General features: G+C 30.2%; 1 protein-coding gene across 1 annotated transcript; it reads left to right on the top strand.

The window, feature by feature from the left end:
• Positions 1 to 27: 27 nt before the first annotated feature.
• Positions 28 to 22,279, top strand: LOC112750755 (alpha-dioxygenase PIOX). The gene is made up of 10 exons (XM_025799590.2): positions 28 to 247; positions 500 to 766; positions 1,823 to 1,972; positions 8,773 to 8,906; positions 19,449 to 19,662; positions 20,072 to 20,217; positions 20,789 to 21,016; positions 21,198 to 21,400; positions 21,486 to 21,729; positions 21,804 to 22,279. The coding sequence occupies exons 1-10, from the start codon at positions 125 to 127 to the stop codon at positions 22,027 to 22,029; spliced, it is 1,935 nt and encodes a 644-aa protein (XP_025655375.1). The 5' UTR covers positions 28 to 124; the 3' UTR covers positions 22,030 to 22,279.
• Positions 22,280 to 23,033: the final 754 nt, after the last annotated feature.

Raw genomic sequence — 23,033 nt, 5'->3', positions numbered from 1 at the left:
AATTGCGATTATAAATACCTATGTCACGTAGGTAGCTTTGCGAAAGATAATACTCACACACACATTCATTGTGTTCATCGAAGTGATTAGCAGTGCTGAGTAGTGTTACTTTGCTAGTTCAAGCATGTGGTCTATAGTAATGGCTCCAATTAAAGTTCTAGCCACAAGATTCCAACACCAATTCATCCTTAAGGACTTTCATGAAGCATTTGCTAAGATGACAATCTTCGACTCTTTTCTCTTCATTGTAAAAAAACTTAACACCCTCTTCCTCCTTCTTCTCATCATCATCATCATCATTATTATTATTATTATTATTATTATCAATATAAAAATAATTTTATATTAACATCTAACTATATAATGTCAGCCAAAAAAAATTTTTATATTGTTTGTCTATGAAAATTAAACTCTTATTATTTTGTCAGGTATTATGGATATTTATATTCTCTAATTAGCTTTTGGTTAATTATTTGTATTTTTGTATGAGTTATTACAGATTATACACTCCATTGACAAGTTAGGGATCTGGCACCAATTACCTGTAATTTTGGGGTTAATATATCTGGGGATTCGGAGACACATTCACGAAAAGTACAACCTCTTCAACGTTGGAACAACACCACCAAAGGGTGTTGGGTTCAACCCTTCTGATTTTGCATTCAGAACTTCTGATGGAGAATACAATGATCCCTTCAATGAAGTTGCTGGAAGCCAAGGCTCTTTCTTTGGCAGAAATGTTCTTCCTGTTGATCAGAAAAATAAGGTCCTCATCAAAATAAAAAATAAAAAATATATATATCCTTCGCTCTTAATTAGACAAAAGACAAAATTTTCCATTTGATACATAACTTCTAGCATCAAGATGATATTTTTTTTATAGAGAATTAACTTCTTTTTAGCTAAAATAAACTCATTCTTTGAAAATTATTTTATTTATTTTAAAATTTAAATTTTAAATCTTAAATCATCAATTCTAAATTTTAAATTATAAAATTTTAACGCTAAATCATATCAAAAAGAGGATTTTTAGAATTATAAAAAAGTTGACTAATATTAACTAAATAAATTTTTTTTATATTTTTTCTTTTAATTATTTTTATTCATACTTAGACACTCTAAAGTCTAATCACATAGATTTTGAGACAAGACAACGAATTTGTCTCTCACAACTCTATTATAGGATAAATTTGCCCCACACCATTAAATTGACATTTAATCCTATGTGATTGTGAATAGTGAAAAAAAAAAACTTATTGTTTAAGATTCTCAAAGATTATTTTGTTTTATAATTTATATGGTTAAACACTCTAAGTGCAATAACAAAAGTAATAGACGACGAAATTATTTGACACATAAAATTATAATCATTTTAATTTTTTTTTTTATACAAAATTTGAATGCTTTTGCTAAATGCTAATCTTCAGTTTTCTTTTACCTTTCATTATTTCTTTTTTACACATTTCTAATAATTTATAATCATTATTCTTTTAAATATTCTTACAATATTTTATATATTAACAGAATTTTATTAAATATTATTTTAAAAATCTTTTCAGTGTTCTTTAATCTTTATTTAAGTTTAAATATACTCTATTCAACTAGTAACTCAAATTCACTTTTAGCATGCTTATTACCCTTTTATATTTTGGTTATAATAAGTTATATTTTTAGTTATGGAAAAGTGAAGACATAATGAATTGAAGTATTGGAAGCTGAAAATAGAAAAGGATAAAAAATCATTTTTACTTATTTATAGTATTGATAATCATAAGTTCATAATTAATGTTTCATTCAATAATGATGAGTTATTTGGACGTAGTTACTGAAGCCGGATCCGAGTGTGGTAGCAACAAAACTTCTGGCGCGTAGAACGTACAAAGACACTGGCAAACAATTGAATGTGATTGCAGCTTCTTGGATTCAGTTTATGATACATGATTGGATCGATCATCTCGAGGAAACCAACCAGGTACAAATACCAAGAAAAAAGATAACGGATAATGCATGATTATTCAAAGATCCGTTCTAAATATATTACTTAAATTTAGAAAATCGAACCCCTCCTCAAACAGAAATTATTTTTAATATGGAAATGGAGATGGTGTTTTGGTTGAATATTGATATTTGAAGTGTATTACAATATTGTGGAACTCATTCAACACGCTCCTACGTGTTGCACCACGCCCTCCACGTGTTGCACAATACGCTGCCACGTGTCCAACACGCTCTCCACGTGTTGGCCAAGATACTGCCACGTGTCCAACACGCCCCCCACGTGTTGCACCACGCCCCTCACGTGTTGACTTTTCAACTACAAAATTCACCCATCTGTAATTACACTAAATAATCCCATTCTCCAAAAAAACACCAATATTTCTTCCATACAAAAAAAATCAGCCCTCCTCAAACTACTCTAGTTACTATTCTAGTTATTAGTTTATTGGTTTAATTAGTTTAATTGTAATTTAATTAAAAAAATATTTTATAATAAAATATAAATAAACATACTAAAATATAATTATAGTCTAAGATTCAATTTGGATAAACAACTTAATTAAGTTATTTTTGAATAAATAGCTTAAATAATAAATACTTATATTAAAAGTAGCTTATAAATAAGTTATTTTGTATTTGATTTTTTAGTTCTAAAAGTATTTATTTTAATAGAAAAATGATAAAAATCTTTTTATTATGAGAGAAGTCATTTTTTTTAACTTCTCCTTAAGCACCAAAATAGCTTTTTAGAAAGTTGTAATTTTGTTTTGAAAATTGTATCAGACATTAATACTATACCTTTTCATAAGTTAAAAGTTAAAAAAAGTTACTTATGAATCTATTCAAACGGACCCTAATATAATTTTTAAAATACTATCCAAATTAAAAGTACTATATAAACTAAAATATTATAATCTCGTTCAAATATAAATTCAAAAGTCAAATAACAAATACAAACAACCAAATATAAAATACCAACAATCAAATTTATCATCAATCATCAAAATTCACCATAACTTACTGCAGATTTAAAGCAATAGGATTTGAAGTTGAATTATTCTCTGCATTATTATTCCTAAGTGTTTTTTGGTTGATACTCGCATCCATACCTAAAATTACCAGCAATCCAATTACAATATCATAGCAACCCACTCCAACTCAATATATCTCAACAGACAACAGTCAAAATTATTCAATTATTTAATTATTAATCAATTATTCAACAATTAATCAATGCTTCAACAACAAGGTTAACTAACAACAATTAATCAATTATTCAACAATTATTATTACAAAGAAAAAATTAATACCTAGGGAAGTTGGAAGCCTGGAAAAAAGCGGATTTAACGGGAACAGTGGCTGACAAGAGGCAAGATAGTGGCTGACGGGGTGAAAGTTTGGAATAGACCTAATGCCAGCGGGAAGTGGCTACACGACGAAAAGTGACGCTGGCGGTGATATTAATTTTCGAAGATCAAACAGAGCTGGCTGTGCGAACAGAGCTGGTTAACGTTGACTGGACGGAAGTTGCGACAGCGGTAGTGGCTAGACAGAAGTTCGCCGGAAGCTCAAGGTATAGCCGTCCAAGTGAGTGCTGCTTCATGTTCTGCTTCTGCCCGTTGTGGAGACTGGAGAGGAGAGGGGTAATGGTTAAAAAACTTAGGAAGTTAGGATAAAAAAAACTGGCAGGGTCACGATTCGGTTCAACCAACCGATTTTCGGTCGGTTCGGCAGTCCAACGCCGATTTTTCAATTTGACGATTTTGGTTTCTGTTCGAACCGTATTTGACTGTTCACGGTTCGACCAATTTAAACTAATTTTTAGAACCTTGGAATTTAGATAAAAAAAAATTATAGTTTGGTTAACATATATTTTAGGAAGCAGTTCTGGTATTTCACTGTATTTAAGCAGTTCTAATATTTTTCTCTTTCACGAACTTTTGACAATACAAGAGTCAATTAAAGATTGCAAAAAAAAAAAAAAAAAAAAAAACATCGTCGTCTACACGTCTCTTCCACCTCTTCTTAGTGCATGATGAAAATTGTTATTGTTATTGGGTTTGAATGCGAAAAAATTTTAAGTTTGTGGAAAGAAATGGATATAGAAGATGGATATGAGTATATACTTGAGGGTGCATTTTATACACAAACCATGGTATGATAAATGCTGCAAGAACCCCGCCAACTTACAGCAGAATTTTTCATTGCTCCACTATTAAACTAGGAGCTTACAAATTATTTACTTCAACAGATATTTACGTCAAAACACATATAATGAGAGATATTTTTGTCATTTCATGACTCACTACACGACGAAAGAAGTCTAGACAACTGATTGTACCATAAACATGTTGTTCCATTTTTTGGTTGGAGAAACACCTGATAATTTTTCTATATTTTAAGAATAAAATTATTAATTGAAATTTTTTTCTAAATATTATTTAAAATTTAAAATTTTAATAATACATTTACTATGTATTTACTAAAATTAAAACTTAAAAAAAAATAAAACTTTCATTATTAGTAACATTAATATATTCTTTTAAAAACGTGTTAGCTCGCTAAATGCAAAAAATATAAATTAAATATTAAAATTTTAAAAAAGTCTTTATGTGTTAAACATATTAGAAAAATCAAAACCTTTTTTTATTCTCTTATTCTTAACCAATGTTTTTGAAACAATTTTTTCCAAATCTTTATTTAAATTTTATATTATATTTCAAGTCATGTATAAATTAAAAAAAAAAACTATATATAAAAAGTTGTGTATTTACTTTCTCATTCTCAATATTTCTTTTAGTTATACACAATTATTAAGATAATAATTAAACTTTATTGAAATATACAAGTTTGAGAAAGACAAAATAGCTAAAATACCCTTTATTAATAATCAGAGTATATTTTCTTTTTTCATATTTAGTTATGATTGTCATTAATATCTCTTATTTTTAATAATAAATACTGAAGAATATAACAGTATATATAAATTAATGAATGCAATACAAAGTTAAAACTAGAAAGAAATACTTAATAAGAAAAGTAAAGAATTCTTTTTAAATAGAACTAGCTAAAAATACGTATTAATCAAAGTCTTAATATAAAAAGGTTTATATAAAAAATTTAAACATTTTTAGCAAATTGTATATTTAATGAAAAACTTTAAACCATAATTAAATTAACATTTGTTTTTCTGTAACTCATCATTCTTTGCTTCCATTTTGTTGAAGTAACTCGGGAGACAATAACTTTTGCTCCTTCCTGGTACGTAGCTTTCCATATTTTCCAAAAAAAATATAAAATTAATGTATATCATATCATCACATGTTTACTACATTGAAAATTGGAATGGATGAGACAAAGCCACACAAAGCAGAATCGAAATTTGCATATCAATCAAAATTAATGCCAACAGCAGTGTTCCACATGTGGGAAGCGCCATATCGCGTTTCTCGCTCTTAATAATTTGGGGGCTCTTTAATAATTGGTTGGAACAATATAACGTCCAAGTCTAAAATAAGGGTTTTGTCTCTAAGATTTTGGATAAAAATTAAATTTGTTTTTGAATTTTTTTTGTTATTAAAATTATTTTTAATATTATAAAATATTATAAATTTATTTTTTTGTTTGTAAAAAATATTTTTTTTGACTATTTTGTCTTTAAAAAATTTTTCGCTCACTACTATTTTTTAACTTCCAACTCTCTTCATCATCATTGAGCCTTTTTCTCTTTCTTTCTCCCATACTCATGCTCTCCCTTATTACTAACTCTTAACCACATTAACAATTCAACAACACCAATAATTACAAAATAAATTAACAATCTAACAACAGCAACAATCACAAGTCTAATCATTACATTTTTATTATCTTGGCCTTTTTTTTCTTACTGCAACAAAACCATTACAAATCTAACCTTAATTCTGTCCAAAATCAACAATAACAAAAACAAATAAAAAGTAAATCAAAGAAAAATGATACAGAAAAAATTAGAAAAAATAAAAGAATGAAGAATAGATTGAAATCCAGAAAATCAAGTAAAAGGAAGAAACAATGGAACAGAAATTTGGCTGAAATCCAAGAAATAACAAAACACAGAGCTATTGAAACAACAACAAACCACAAAACACAATGTTTTTTTTTTCTGTATTTTGTACCAAGACAAACAAAAAATACAATATTTTTCTTTGCAACAACAAAACACAGAAGCCAATAGAAGTCGATGGAGCACTTCCTCTCAAAACAAACCCCAGAATACCCAACACCCACTTTCCCACACGCATGGAGCACTAAAGCAGATGACTTTACTCTCGCCAAAGACCTCCTAGAAGCAACCGGATCTGATGCCTAATGCATGTGCCTTCGAAGAAGCAGAACAGAGAGAATCAAAACACAAAAGGGGGGGAGAGAGAGAGAGAGAGAGAGAGAGAGAGAGAGAGAGAGAGAGAGAGAGAGAGAGAGAGAGAGAGAGAGAGAGAGAGAGAGAGAGAGAGAGAGAGAGAGGTTGAAACTGTACCATCAGAGGCTGTAGTCTTCAGTGATGACGAACCTTGGAGACCACGACAACGACCCCAACGAACGGAATTTCGAGCACCTCGTTACCCCCATGCAACCCAAGCCCCCGACTCTGACCTGTTGCCATCCCCCTGACGAAGCAACTGCTGATGTCTCCTCGCCGTAGAAGGCCACCCTCTTCTCCGGCGTCGCCTCCCTCTTCTTTCTTTCCTTTTCTTTCTTCTTCTTCTTTTGTTTCTTTTTTTCGTTTTAGTTTGTCTGTTTTAGGTGCAGTAGGAAGGGGTGGGGGTAATGGATGGGTGAGACTGGGGTAATTAGTAATAATAGGAAAAGGGTATTTGTGTCATTTCAAAAATTATTATGTTTAAAATGACAATTTTATAACGTTTTGTAACGTTAATGATGATTTTAATAACAAAAAAATCTCGAGAACGATTTTGATTTTGACCTCAGACCTTAGGGACGAAAAAAGTACTTAACCCTCCGAAATAATTATGCCTATAAAATAATGAGTAAGGTGATAACTAAGAATACTCCAAAATTTCGACTAAAATAGTTAGTTTTTTTAAAAAAATTAATTAAAATTTTTATAATAATAAATGGTAAGTAGACATGTATGCTTTTTTTTTTGTCAATGAATAATACAATACGAAATAGAGTTAATGTATTTCATTATTTATGGTAGTAATATATTTAGTTGTTGTCACATGAATATAAGAATTATATAATTGTAGACAGCAAATTATTTATTATTTTTTGAGTGTTTATATAATATTTATCAACTGTTTTTTATTTACCACAAATTCTATTAAAATTGATAAAATTTCGTTCCAAAAATTATTATCCATGTGATATTCTTTCATAAATAGACACGTTATAGTAGTTAACAATATGTATAAGCACCATCATTAAATTTTACATAATAAATTGATAGAAAGACATAACATGTCTATCGTTTGTTATTGTGGAGTACTAAATAAAATTTTTGTAGGATTAATTAGTTCTAAGTCAAAATTTTTAAGAACCTAATTCTCACTTAATTCTAAAATAATTATTTTGCTTTATATATACAACAATTTATTAATTAACAATAAATTTTTAAATAGAATTCAGATAAACACGTATTTTAAAATTAAAACTTAAACCAAACATGCATTTTTAAAACAATTTAAAACATTATAGCTAGATTAAAGAAATACTTAAGTGCACTTTTTCCCTCTCCAATACTAAACCAAACATAAAAAATTATGCACGTAAATTAAAGAAATAATTGATAAAATCTTGAGTTCATTATTCAAGTCTATGATGTATTGATTGTTGGTGGGTCTCAATTTCAAGTGGGCACACAACCTTTTTAAAACAAAACAAAAAAATAAATGAAAGAAAGTGGCGCGTTTAAGCCACGAGAGAGAAAGATAGTTTAGCTTCTTTCGTTTTGAAAGAAAGAAAAAAAAAAAAAGCAACGTCATTCGTCCAAGGAAAAGAAAGAATTTGGGAGAAAATGATAACTCATTTTTTATCCGATTGAATCGATAAATTTATTCTATTTTTTATGAAATTTTAGTATGTTATTTTTGGTATAGAGAAGAATATTAAGATAGTTGTTAATTATATTATTTTTTTGTTTAATTTAAAATATTTATTTTGTAGAGCGTTTATGTTGATTATATCAGTGTTGATAATATATTTTATTAATTATTGAGATGTCCTAGCACTATTAGAAAGACTGTTTATGTATCTATTATTTTAATAGTAAATGATTTTATTAGAATAAGTCTTGTAGGTTTTTGTCCCTCCTTTTAGAAGTTTTTACACGTTAAAATTCTGTTATCTGATTATTTTATTTTTGCTATTATATTTATTGCTTAGAGTATCTTTGGTATTGCCTATTTAATCGCACATGTTGTGAAAAAATTATTTTTAGTACTTCTGCTGTTAGACAGATTTTTATTTAAACATTTGTTAAGATTTTCCAACATTAATCGATACAAACATTATAGTAGATATTACTTGTTTCTTCCTATAAAAGTAGGTCTAATCCACTTTAATTTTATAAATTAACCTAACATTAATAATTTCTAAATAATCATACTTACAATGAATCTTTTTGCAGAAGTTTTCAGTAGTTAAAGAGAAGATTTCAGCCACCCACTTCATCGTCTAAACTAACATATAAACATGCTTGATTTATATGTATTATATATGTGTGTTTTTTTTTTTCTCTTCCTGAGTTGTAAGTTGATAAATAATATTGGAATGCAGATTGAAGTGACAGCGGCAAGAGAAGTTGCAGATGAATGCCCACTTAAGTCTTTCAGGTTCTACAAAACAAAGGAAATTCCAACAGGCTCTTATGAAATCAAGACTGGAGCTAAGAACATTCGAACACCATGGTGGTAAGAGATTTATATGACTCTATCTATTCATGCTTTACTATCTGTTAGTAATAATAATTATGACGACGCATATATACACATGCATGTAAAAGGCCTTTTATTAGCTTCATACATTCATAAATAAAAACAAATAAATTTATTACAAATAATATTATATTTTTTGTTAAATAAATTTTAATTTTTTGTTGATTATATATATTTTATATTAATGACTCAAATTTAAAATGTATGATTTAGATTTTAGAATTTATAATTTAAAATATAAAATAATTTAAAATTTTGTGATTTAATACTTAATATTTAGAATTTAATATTTAAAGTTTAGCTTTAAAATTTAAGATGCGCTTTAACTCTTATCTCTTTTAATTTCTTTTTTAATTCAGTTGGAACAATTTTTTTTAGATTAGTGATTGTTCTGTTATTTATTAAAAGAAAATTACATTTTTATTTTTTTTCTAAAATGCATTAATATTTGCGATTATAACGTATAGCCCCTCAATTATCAGGTTTAACAGTGAATAATATAGCGGTGAGTATTCGATTCTTGTCATATCACAATAATGTGGGTCAAACTCTAACAACCTCATTAGACCTGGTTGCATATTGTTGTGTGATGATTTAATTTGCTGCTACTTGGTACTTGCTAATAAGGAACACGTTTTTTATATTTTTTTTTATAAGCATAGTTATCAAAATCAACTCATTAATCAAATCAATTAAATTATTAATTTATTAATTTATTAATTTAACTAATAAATCATTAGTTGAATCGATAAAATTAATTTTATATAAATATAAAATAATAAAAAATTAAAATTAAAATTTAAAATATATATTTTTATTAATATTTTAAAATAATTAAATTTTAACAAATTATAATTTATAAATTATAATTCAATTATTATTAAATAAATATATAAAATTTTAATATTTTTTGTAATAAAAATTTAATTTTATTTTTATATTAAAGTAACTATTTTTTATTTTAACAATAAATTAATTAGTTTATATTTATTATATTATTATATATACTATATGTATTTATTAACAAATAATATTAATAAATATCATATAATTATAAAAAAATAATTATATTATAATTAATTAAAAAAATATTTAATTTTTTTATTTATGTATATTTAATTATATTTATATTAATAATTATAAATAATAAAAAAATAATTAATTTAAATATAAGTGAGTATAAAATTAAAATAATATCTAAAAAATTATTATATATTTTACTATATAATTAATAATTAATATATAAAATAATAAAAACTTAAATTTAAATTATATTTTTATTAATTTTAAAATTTTTTTATTTACTATTTTTTCGATCAAATTAGTCAATTTGATCCGATTTTTATAACTATATTTACAAAAGTGATTTGGGTTCTTTTTTTAAACCTTAAACTTTCTATTTTACCTTTTAAAAGAATATTTTGATCTATGTAGTAATATTCAGTTTGATTTAATATAAAATTCAACGTTAATAATAAATTAAAGTAGATGAAAGTGGGATTAAGACTTGCATCAACCAAACACAATTCCCCCACCCCCAAGAAAAAAAAATAAGGGAGAAAACTTAATTTCGTACAGTAATATTGTATGAACAATAAATATTATTATTTCGAGTTAGTATTTTATCAATAATAATTTATATTTATATTTATATATAAGAATTTATATATAAAAAATATGTAGTTTATATTTATATTTATTAAAATTTATATATATATAAATTAATATAATTTGTATTAATATTTATTAATATTTATACTAATTAAATATTGACTAGAATTATTAAAAACTACTATTCCCAAAACATTCTGAAATAAATAAACTACATTTTGTTAATTTTTCAGCGAAATATCAATTTAATAACCCTCAAGATTAAAAGACTGGCAATTTAAAGTTTAACATGTCTTTTGTTAATATTAATTTAAATATTAAAATAATGAATAAAAATGGAATTATTATTGGGATATCAATAGCTAACCAAAACATCTATCTTTAAAAAAAAAAAATTGCCAAGCAACATTTTTATCTTTTAGAAATTAAATTAATAACTTACTTTTGAAGAAAGAAAAAAGTTATATTTAACCCTGAAAAAAGTATTATATTTTAATGATACGATTTCTAAATACCGGGGCCCCTTCACATGGGCATGATATCTTGATAAGATTATGTTTGGCAAACTCAATACCTGAGGATGTGCTGAGTAGCATTGAGTTGATTGCAGCAAGGGAAGTATAGTTTTGCAGTATAATTTTGTCATGATGCGTGGGTGGGCTGTAGACTGTAGACTTAGGGGTGGCAATGTATATTTTATTTGTGGGTATTCAATTGAATTTTATTCGGTTGGGTAGAGTTGTTAATCTGATTTATAATAGATAAGATAGAGTGTGGGTATGATTTTTGTGCAGATTAGGTAGAATATGGGTTGAATCTCAATTCTATTCAATCAATCGACACTCTATATATGCATATGTTATATATTTATATAAAAATATGTTTTAAGTGGATATTGAATTAAAGACTTCTCAATAAATACAAAAGATCTTTAGCCATTAAAAAAATTATTAATTAATAATTTAATATTTTTATTTTACATAAAAGTCTGCTCTATTTTAAATTATCATCAAGTTATATAATCATATTCTATCTTTTTTGAAATTCGCGGATAGAATCGGGTACTCGCAGATTAAGAAAGAGTAGAGTTAAGGTTGGAATATTCTTAATCCGCGAATAAAGTAGGATTGAGTTTATATAAAAATCTCAACCTACGAATAAGATTAAGGCTGGGTCCAAATTCTATCATACCCTACTTATTACCACTCTTAACTATAACAATGGACAGAATATTTTAAGGTGTAATAGAGTTAAGATTAAAAAATTATCAATGTTCGAATAGAATATTTAATTTTAGAAAAAATTTAAATACGTAAATAGAATTAGAGTTTGAATCTAAATCCTACTTTCCTACTACCAATCTAACTACTATTTTCCAATTGAAAAGACAGACATCCTTTTTCTTTCTCTAATTTTATTAAGAAAAATGCGATTTTTTTATTATAAGTCTTTATTATCAATTTTTTTAAAAAAAGACATTGATTTTCGCATATATCCATGAATATTAATAGAAAAGCTATTTTCAAAATTTTTTTTCAAAAAATACAAATATACATAAATATTAATAAAATTGTTTACAATTTATTCGAGTAAAGAGAATTGACAGATGATTGTGATTTTTTTTATCTTGATAAAAATAACAAGAAAAGAAAAAAGAACACAAATTTAAAGAACTCAAATATTAATTAACAAAAATTATATCTTTCTGCAAAATCTTTTTCAACGCATCCTCAGACTCTATTCAAACATGAGTCGTATTGCGTTTAGCAGTAATTTTAGCCATATAATCTGTCATACAATTTGTTTCGTATTTAAATAAGTTGAAACTGAACCTCTCAGTTTTCTAACAAGAGATCATGGAGTATAACCACAATGTCTCGATTTATCACTGTGCTATGACTGAAAATATTTTTTAGGACCAGGAAGGGTTAAAAGGAGTTCATTCACAAATTACATTCTTACAACTAGCTTCCCAAGCTAAAATTAAGCCATGCCAAGCTGCCATTAATTCACAATGATACACTGGCCAAGGAAAAAGTGAGCCTGAACAACCGAGAATCCATTTTCCTCTATCATCTCGCAAGACACACCCAAAACCCGCCAGCTGATCATCCTTGATTATGCTTGTATCACAATTAACTTTGAAGAAATTATTGGGAAGAATTGTCCAAATATAAGTCCACTCATCACTAAAGGCTAGGTAATGGTTGTTTCTACAAGAACTCAACTCTTTATTCAAGCTCCCGGCTAACATAGCAACCTTCATACTTGACCAAGGTTCACTGGGATTAAAAATCTCTTGACATCTATACCTCCAAATCCACCAAACCCCTGCCGCAACTAGGCCTTTCCTACCGTTAATAATTTTCTTAATCCAAGCAACCAAATCTAACGAAGCATTATTCACAAGAACAGATCAATCAAGAATATACCAAACATCCTTAGCTTTATCACAGTCACGAAGGTAATGAGAAATTGTCTCAGGAGAGATCCCGCATCGGGAGCAAGAATTATTGGAAGCTAAACTTCTGAAGCACCGAAACTTATTTGTGGGAACTGCATCATGGAGGGCCATCCATAACAACAACCTTATCTTCTCCAGAATAAACGTTTTTCATAACCAATTCCAATTTTGGGTTTCATCCCAATGAAATTTCCTTTTAGTAAGCCATTAATATCCACTTTTGGTGCTATAAGCAATCGAAGCGGAAAGGTTCCAAAACTATCTTGTTCCACTCGAATTTAATCTTGGAATAGGCAAGCTTGCAAGAGACAACCTAACATGATCAGACAGAGGAGAATAAAGTTTATCAACGTTCTAAGTTCCATTATGAATTACATGATTAACTGATAGATTAATGTCAGTAATATGAATATACGGAATGATATCATAGAGCTTCCCGAAAGAGGACCAAGAATCAAACTACATGGATTGATGTCTATTACCGCAACTCTACTCAAAACCATCTTTCAAGTATTTAAAGGCTTTAACTATGCTTTTTCACACATGAGAAGCTCCACACGTAGCCTCCCAACCTCAGCCATTAGAGAGATACTTGTTGTATATAGCCTGGACCTAGAACTTGTCATGGCAGTGAAGCATTTTCCAAATAAACTTTCCTAAAAGAGCAATATTCACACGTTGCGAATCTCTCATTCCAAGGCCATCATATTTCTTCAGTGTCACAACCTTTTTCCCACTTCACAGGAGATAAGCCCCTCCTTGTTGCTTGCCCCTTCCAAAAGAATTGTCGCACCAACGAATCAATTTTTTCACAGACATGAGTCGGGAAGTAAGAGACTTGCATTTGATAAATTGGAATCGAAGATAATACTAATTTGACCAAACACAACCTACCCACCTTGTTGAAAAGATGACTCTTCCAATTAGCAAGCCTGCCTTGAACCTTATTTAAGACCTCATAAACAATTTTCTTAGCCACTCTTTCATGACCAATATTTATTCCTAAATACTTGTCCAAATTTTGAGTGAAGTGAATATGCAAAATCCATGATAAAACTTCTTTCCTCTTCTGCGAGATAAGTTTAGAGAAAAGAGCTTTATACTTAAAAAGATTGACCTTCTCTAAAGCTTTGTGAAAAGATCAAGAATCTGCATAACAATTACAACTTGGGACCTAGTTGCTTTATAGAAGAGAAGAAGATAGTCAACAAACATAAGGTGAGAAATTCTTGGTCCTCCCTTAGATATAGCAACAGGGATCCGAGATCCATTAGCCACGAGATGAAAAATTTGGTAGGCCAACCATTCCATGCACAAGACAAATAGGTAAGGAGAAAGTGGTTCACCTTGTCGAATACTTCTCTGGGGGTTAAAACTCTGTAACCTCTCACCGTTCTAAAGAATTGAGAGAGATGAGGAATAGACACATATCATGATCAAAGTAATAATACTGTCAAAAAATTCAAAAAGTTGAAGTAAAAGCTAAAGGAATATCTAATCTACTCTGTCATAAGCCTTCTCAAGGTCTATTTTAAAAGCAATAGTTTCTTTCTTCGATTTAGTTTTTCGCATGAAGTTAAGAATCTCCTGAGCAATAATAATATTCTCACTTGTGCCTCTTCCTGGTATGAAACCCCCCCCCCTCAAAGTGGACCAATAACATCCGTTAGGAAAGGGTAGAGGCGATTAACCAACACCTTGGTTATAATCTTATAAATAACGTTGCACAAGCTTATAGGTTGAAAATCCTTCATAACTGTAGGACTACCCACTTTAGAAATGAGCGCAATCAAGGTTTCAAAAATAGATGTGTCCAAAACCTCTCCAAAAAAGGCTCTAAAGACACATTCATACATCTTTTTCAACATTCTCCCAATATTTCTTAAAGAACACAGCTTGGAATACATTCGGCCAAAGAGTTTTAAAGGCACCCAAATCTATAACAGCGCATTTGTCTTCCTCAAATGAAACTGGCTTGACAAGAGACTCACATGTTTCATAATTAAGCTGAGGGAGAGGAACATCCTCAAGACAATCAAGCTCCACCTCTTCTCTAGAACAAAAGAGTTTCTAAAAAAAATTATTGACTTCATTCTTTAGAGCATTCACATCATTGGACCAAGTACCATCCTCAAGTACAAGAGTGTGAATTTTATTTCTCTTTCGTCTGACAATAGTTTGGAGATGAAAAAAATTAGTATTTTTATCCCCGAATCTCACCCACTTCTCTCTAGATTTCTGGTACCAAAAAAGCTCCTCCCTTAAAACAATAGCATTTAATTCCCGCTGAAGCCGAGATTCTTCCTCTTTGAGATGAGGGTCGTCAGAGCATCCTAAGGATAACTGAATACTATTAATATGCCCTTATAACTCTCTTTTCTTGATAAAAATATTGCCAAAAATCTCAGAATTAAACCTTTGAGCATCTCTTCTTACAACAAAAAGACTTTTAAAAACATCCGGACACTCAGAGTTCCAAGCCTTATGAACTACATCATGGAACAAGAGGTGAGTGGTCCACGCGGCTTGAAACCTGAAAGGTTGGTTCATTTTTTGCTTGACACCATCTAGCCGACATTTGATAAGAATGGGCAAATGGTCAGAATTGTATCTGCCTAAAATATCACAAAAAAATCTCAGGGAACAGAAGGTGCCAATCTCTATTAATAAAATCATCATCCAATTTCTTTGCTATATCCAATCCTCCCTTGACTATTCGATGCCAAGAATATCTCCTCCCTTTAGATCCCATATCCATCAAACCACAATCATCCATGGTAGAAGCAAAAACATAAGCTCTATTAGCATTAAAGATCCTTCCTTTAATCTCATTCGAAGGCAACACTTCATTAAAGTTACCTAGTACTAACTAAGGACTAGATATATTAGTGACCAACTATCTAAGGTAATCCCAAAGAGCTGGCCAATACTGAGTTTGGGGGTGGGCATACACCACGCTACATGTCCACATACAAGATCCTTTTATTACTTCAAAAGCAACACAATGATCAGTGATATTCACAATTTTGCTTTGTCCCTAGGATTTATCCACCAAAATCCAAAAGCCACCACTCTAACCTCTAACTTCAGAGATACTAACATTACAATATTTCAGATTCTCCCAAAAATACTTCATCTTCTCAAAGATAATATGGGTTTCAATAACAATAAAAAAGAAAGGATGAAAATTTTTCACATTTTTCTTGAAATGTACACGAGCTAAGCTCCTAGACGCTTCCTCACATTCCACGCTATGATGCTAAATTTATTACTATCCATAACAACAATAATAGAAAGGGGGTGATAAGAACACTACCTGGTTCAGAGATCCTGAACCCTCTATTCGACCACCTCATTTTTCTTTACCTTTTTAACATTAACACTTTGCTCTCATTTCTCTTTCTTCTTTTCATGTTCCAAGATTCTGTAATCTTGCAGTGAACTTTGAAAGGAAACTTGTCTGAGACGCTTCTTGACCATGCTTTGAGAAGGGGTCTCATGCTTAGTCCCACTTGGCCCTGCTTTAATGCCACTGTATGAAGAAGGATGAATAGTATTCACATTAACATATTTTTTAACACTCCTAGACTTAGGAGCTTTAGAGAACCTAAAGCTTTTTGTCTTTCTACCCGTATTTACCACAAAAACAAGTTTTTTAGAATTGGGCTTCATAACATTGGGCCCAGGCACTATATTGACATGGTCCTTTACAGTCTTTTTTTTTATTAATAACCCTGGTCTGCTCTTCTTCAACTTCTATGTGACTATTGGTATGATCTTTGCCTCCCTTTCCATGCAACAAATCATGCGAAGAATCCTCCTTTCCATGTTCTTCGGTAACAGGCAAATCACTTTCAAAAATAACGTCTCACTGTATTTTTCCATCGTTGGAATTTGTAGTCCTCGGAAAATGCTTCTCCGGTGGCTTATCCGCTCCCGTTTTCACCGTCTTATTTTTTAACTTCGACTTGCAGTTAGCCGCGACGTGTCTATAACACTTGCATGTATCACAAATAAGTTCTAAATGCTCATACTCCACCTTATAGACCACATCATCTCATCAATAATTAGTACACCCAAGTCTATATGTACACATGTATGTGCAAATTTTCTCCTTTCCATTTCCTTGGTTGCGACATCGACTTTGATCGGAGTACCAATCATCATCGCAATCCACCGCATGGCCTTTTCCTAGTAATATAGAATCTTCAAGCCCGTCAAGCAAATCCAAACAAGAGTACATCCAAAAAATTCTTCTGTCGGACAAAAATCAAAAGACCAAGGTTTGACTACCAAATAGAATCCATCTATCATCCATGGTCCCCCAACTAGAACCTTTTCTCGATCCTCTCTTCGGTCACATTTGACAAAGAAATATTCATTCCCACATCCAAGAATTCATCACCACCATTGAACCTCTAGATGAACCTTAATCTATGAGACAAGACCGTATAATTAAGGTTCTTACTGAGCAAGCTAACCACTATAGTGTCTTTGCAAGGCTCCGCAAGCACCTTCCTTCCCTCTTCAGAAAACACTAACTTCGGTTTGGATGCATCCTTGCCTCTCGATGACCACAACCGATCTATCCCCATCCAACACGTCATTCATGATCAATGGCTTCGGTGCCACCTCACCCACCACTTTGTCTCTAATAAAATCTTTAGAGACATAGGTATCATGCATGCTAGGTTTCCCATCTCTCTGCCCTCCTCCGCCTACTTCAGCTTTCCCATTGGCCCTTACGCCCTCCTGACCCACATTTGATGCCTTTTTCCGCTCATCATGCTCTACCGTTTTGACATCCCGACCGCCACTCCCTCTACCCCACTTTCACCCTCTCTCATCTCAATAATATTTTAAGGTTGTATCTGAAATGCTTTCCATTATATAGATGATTGTGGCTATATAATAGTCAACTCCGCTAGGTAGACAACGAAGAATCTGAACAACGTGAACAATGGGTTGAAAATTTGGCCCAAAAAAATTTTAAGAAAATATTTCACCAAAATTACACAACCAAAAAATCCCATTCAGTAATTCAAAAATTTAATCATCCTCGTACTTAGTAAATTGAACATCCAACATATCTTTATTGTATCTAACTAGATCCATTCCAACCAAATAATCATCCACATAAGAATTAAAATAACTATTCGCATACCTACTCAAATAATCATCCGGCTAAAAAATTAAAAATAATCATCCACATATCTACTAAAATAACTCAAGGAGGCAGCGTACCAAATAATAAATAATGAGCTCATGCTAGACGCAAACCTCAGGCTGAATCTGGCGTCGTTCGTGACGACATGGATGGAGCCTGAGTGCGACAAGTTCATAATGGCCGCCATTAACAAGAACCACTTTGACATGGATAAGCGGGTGAAGGGTGCAAAAACGGCGCCACTAACAGGGTTGGAAGAGAATCTGGTGCGGTGGTGAGGGAGGCAACAACGTCAAGAGCTTTGCGGTGACGACGATGACCGTTGCGGGAGAGCTAAACGCCGGTGAGGGGGTGCAAAACGGCGTTACTAATAGGGTTGGAGGAGAACCTGGTGCGGCGGTGAGGGGACGGCGGTGTCAAGAGCTTTGCAGCGACAACAATGATGGTTGTGGGGTATAAAATGTACCATATGTGAATGTGTAACTATACGTAGTAGTTTATGTGCTAATCTTAATTTTTTTAAAATTTTAAAATATGATAATAATTATTTAATTAATTAAAAATTTTAATTTTAATTTTAAATTTAACTTTTTTTTAAACTATTGTTCACTGTATACATTATTTCTCTATATTTTTCCTATAATAGTGAATACTGTTAAAAATAGAAAGTACGTTGTTAAGAATTTTAGTGTCTATTTTATTTTTTTTATTTTTTATAATTTTTTATTATAATAATAAACTCTACTTTTAATGTATTGAATTCTTTTCTTTAGAAAAAACAAATAATATACATAACATCAAAATAATACTGTATAATCTAATTTTTTAAAAAAAAAACAAAGATTCCATCCATATTCATTAAAAAAACATAAGACGAAGTTAAAACTTAATATAAAAATATATTCATTATATATTATTTTAAGGTCAAACATATATAAGACTCTATATATTGTCAATTAAACTTCTTTTTTAGATAGTTGGCATGTCAATTACACTTTTGTAATAGTATCGCCAAGATCGTATATTAAAAAAATATTAATAACAATTAAAATTTTAATTTTAATTTATTTTAAAATAAAATTAATTGTTAATTTAAATAGCATAATTTTTTAATTTTTATGTAAAGATTTTGAATTCAAACCTCACTCTTAATTTAAAAAAAAAAAAAATTAGTTGGTCACCGTAGTTGGAGTGGGATAAGTAGTCTCTGTTTATAAGTAGTCTCTGTTTATAAGACCTAATTAATTAATAATTTATTAAAACCAATAAATTGAAGGGATGCAAGTGTGATATATGGAAGCAATGGAGAAGTTTTGAAGAGATTGAGAACATTCAAAGATGGGAAGATAAAGATATCTGAAGAAGGTGAACTTCTCCATAATGAAAATGGAATTGCAGTCTCTGGCGATGTTCGTAATAGTTGGGCTGGTGTCTCAACTTTGCAGACCCTTTTTGTTCATGAACACAATTCTGTCTGTGATGCTCTCAAGGTATGTATATGTATTCTGTAGTAATTAACTAACATACCCTAAATTTTACAACCTATCACGTTTTATATATTTCGCCTGTATATTATGTCTAATATAATAGGTGTACATTAAAAATTAGCTACCAAATCAACTATTAATATAAAATATATATTAAAATATAAATATATATTAAAAATTAAATTAATCAATATATATATTTATACACAAATTTATATTGACTAATTTAAAACTTTTTTTGTGTGCACATAATTAATATATTGGTACGATAATATTTATTAACTAGTTAGTTAAGTTAGTTTTAAGTTGATTAGAGATAATTAGAGGCAGTTAGATACCGTTAGAAATCAGTTACGAGTAATATAATATTTTGTCTGATATATCTGAAGTTGAATGCACAAATTAAAAACAGAAAAACTACCCAGAATTGGATGATGAAGAAATATATAGGCATGCAAGGTTGGTGACGTCAGCAGTAATTGCAAAAATTCACACCATTGATTGGACTGTAGAGCTCCTTAAAACTGACACTCTACTTGCAGGCATGAGGGTCAACTGGTATCTCTAAACACTCTCTTGTTAATTAATTATAGAACATGATTAAAACTTCTATTTTTTTTAATTATTCTTCTAAATTTTAAATAAAAAATTTTAAATATTTTTATTTTTTGATATTTTTATAAAATAACATATATATTTGAATTTTTGTCTATTTAAATATTAAGAGAATAATTAAAAAAAATTAATTAGGATTCTCAATCATTAATATTAATTATATATGCTTAATTAACTAAGATAATTTTTTTCTTAATTTGGATTATCGTTTTAACTAGATTCAATCATGAAACCCTTATTAGCTTGTTAGGATTCTTTACCGTGTGCTTTTAATATATATATATATATATATATATATATATATATATATATATATATATAAAATTTAAATCATTTCAAAATTTTGCAACTTAAAATATATTGTTAGGACTCTAATTGCAGGCATGAGGGCCAATTGATATCTCTAAACACTATCCTCTAAATTATATGTGCCTAATTAACAAAATTTTGTTTATTAGCTGTACATGCATGTTTGATTAATTATTGAATTAATTTAAAGTATTGTGCTCTTAAGGTATGGATTGTTGGGGAAGAAATTTAAAGACACATTTGGACATGTTGGAGGAGCAATCTTAGGAGGACTTGTGGGATTGAAGAGACCAAATAATCATGGTGTTCCATACTCTTTAACTGAGGAATTTGTCAGTGTTTATAGAATGCACTCGCTCTTACCTGATAATCTTCAACTCAGAGACATATCTGCCACTCCTGACCCCAATAAATCTCCACCGTTAATCAAAGAGTATGAACATTATTATTATTATTATTATTATTATTATTATTATTATTATTATTATTATTAACTTTTTTCCGTTTTCTTATTATTATCAGTAATACTGTTATATCAACATTCATTGCTAAATGTTTTTCAGATCTTAAGAAAAGGTTACGAAAATTTTCTTTGCGGTTTGGTATTATCATAGGATTCCTATGAAGAATTTGATTGGACTAGAAGGAGAGAAGACTTTAACAAAGATAGGGGTTGCAAGTCAAATAGTATCAATGGGACACCAAGCTTGTGGAACACTTGAGCTTTGGAACTATCCAATGTGGCTCAGAGATCTCATACCACAAAATTTGGACGGCTCAGAAAGGCCAGATCACGTGGACCTACCTGTTCTTGAAAGTATGATACATAATCCTTACCCTCTATTATTCTAACATGCCAAAAATAAAAATAGAAAATGATATCAATATATGTGATGATGCAGTTTATAGGGACAGAGAGAGGAATGTAGCAAGATACAACCAATTCAGGAGGGCATTATTGTTGATACCAATCTCGAAATGGGAAGATTTAACAGATGACAAGGAAGCAATTGAAGTACTAGAAGATGTTTATGGTGATGATGTTGAAGAGCTTGATTTGTTGGTTGGCTTAATGGCAGAGAAGAAGATTAAAGGCTTCGCTATTAGTGAAACTGCTTTCGTTATATTCCTCCTCATGGCATCTAGGTATATATAGTATTATTATTAGTCTTGAATTTCTTCTTTGTGTTTTGGTCTAATAAGAGTTATTGAATTTGTAGGAGATTAGAAGCTGATAGGTTCTTCACAAGCAACTTCAATGAAGAGACATACACTAAGAAGGGTTTGGAATGGGTCAACTCTACAGAGAGCCTTAAGGATGTTATTGACCGTCACTACCCTGAAATTACTCTCAAGTGGCTCAACTCTTCTAGTGCCTTCTCTGTTTGGGACTCTCCCCCAAACACTTCCAATTCCATCCCTCTATATCTTCGTGTTCCCCATTGATCACCATTTCACCCTTCCAATTATATTAAACTCCCTCTGATCTAAAATAATTATACTTTCACCACAATAAATAAATGGCTGGCCCACTACTATTAGGAAACTCATCAGTCACCAATATCAATATGACTAATTATTGTTGTTATTTGCATCCATAATATTACAAGCTATATTATTCATTCTGTGTCCTTTTCTAATTGTTGTATATAAATCATTTAGTGTGCATGCACACATAAGTTGGTTGTTTCTCACATCTCTTGATCATGATTCTCAAGTCTTAACCGTAAAAAAAAAAAAGACCAATCGTCCTATACGTTGAAGGTGCAATGAGAGCAGCAAGAAAAAGATGCACCTGAGAAATTTAACATAAAAGAGAGAAAAGAGAATGCAACTTGATTCGACAGAATGACAAAACTCATTGCTAACAGAGACATAGCTGCCCTATATATGAATAGATACATGCAATCAATTAATCTAACTAACTCAGCTCAAATTGCTAGTCTATATATATACTTACTATGCTAACCATTACTAGCTACTAGATAATTATCACTTAACTACCTAACTAACTATCTATTAAAAAGGAAATGATTCAGTTGCAGCTACCCCATCTGTCCAAAGCTTACATGTCAAGTAAGACCTTTCCTTAAGTTAGAAGTGCAAATATATTAGATCCTTAACTTGCCAAATAGTGTAGAGAATGTCCCTGGAGTCAAGGATTTGTCAATAAGTACATGCATGCTTGTACTAGAAGTCTCTAGTACGAGTAGTGGGATAGATTAGAGACTTGTGAGTCGAGGCGGTTGCCGGGTCGTCTGACTGGAGCGGTGAAATTGGTACCTACAAAGATACTCCAACGTTCAAGTTAGAATGGATCTGAGAGGTATATGAGAGTGGAATAAGTAACGTACTTAAGAGGCCTCTGGCTCCCCTTTATATACCTGGTGGTAGTTATCTTATCTTATCTCTTTTTAGCTAAGATAAGGGAGGAATTTGAATTCGAATGT

Source organism: Arachis hypogaea, chromosome 15 (genome assembly GCF_003086295.3).
Source record: "Arachis hypogaea cultivar Tifrunner chromosome 15, arahy.Tifrunner.gnm2.J5K5, whole genome shotgun sequence".
NCBI classification, from domain to species: Eukaryota; Viridiplantae; Streptophyta; class Magnoliopsida; order Fabales; family Fabaceae; genus Arachis; species Arachis hypogaea.
Note: the sequence above shows the minus strand (reverse complement) of the source record. Positions and strands in the feature narration are given on the sequence as shown.

Coding starts and splice junctions, on each gene's coding strand:
- LOC112750755 (XM_025799590.2), top strand. CDS start 125: ATGTGGTCTATAGTAATGGCTCCAATTAAAGTTCTAGCCACAAGATTC. Junction 20,218..20,788: donor GCAGGCATGAGGGTCAACTG/GTATCTCTAAAC, acceptor TGTGCTCTTAAG/GTATGGATTGTTGGGGAAGA. Junction 21,730..21,803: donor TTCCTCCTCATGGCATCTAG/GTATATATAGTA, acceptor TTGAATTTGTAG/GAGATTAGAAGCTGATAGGT.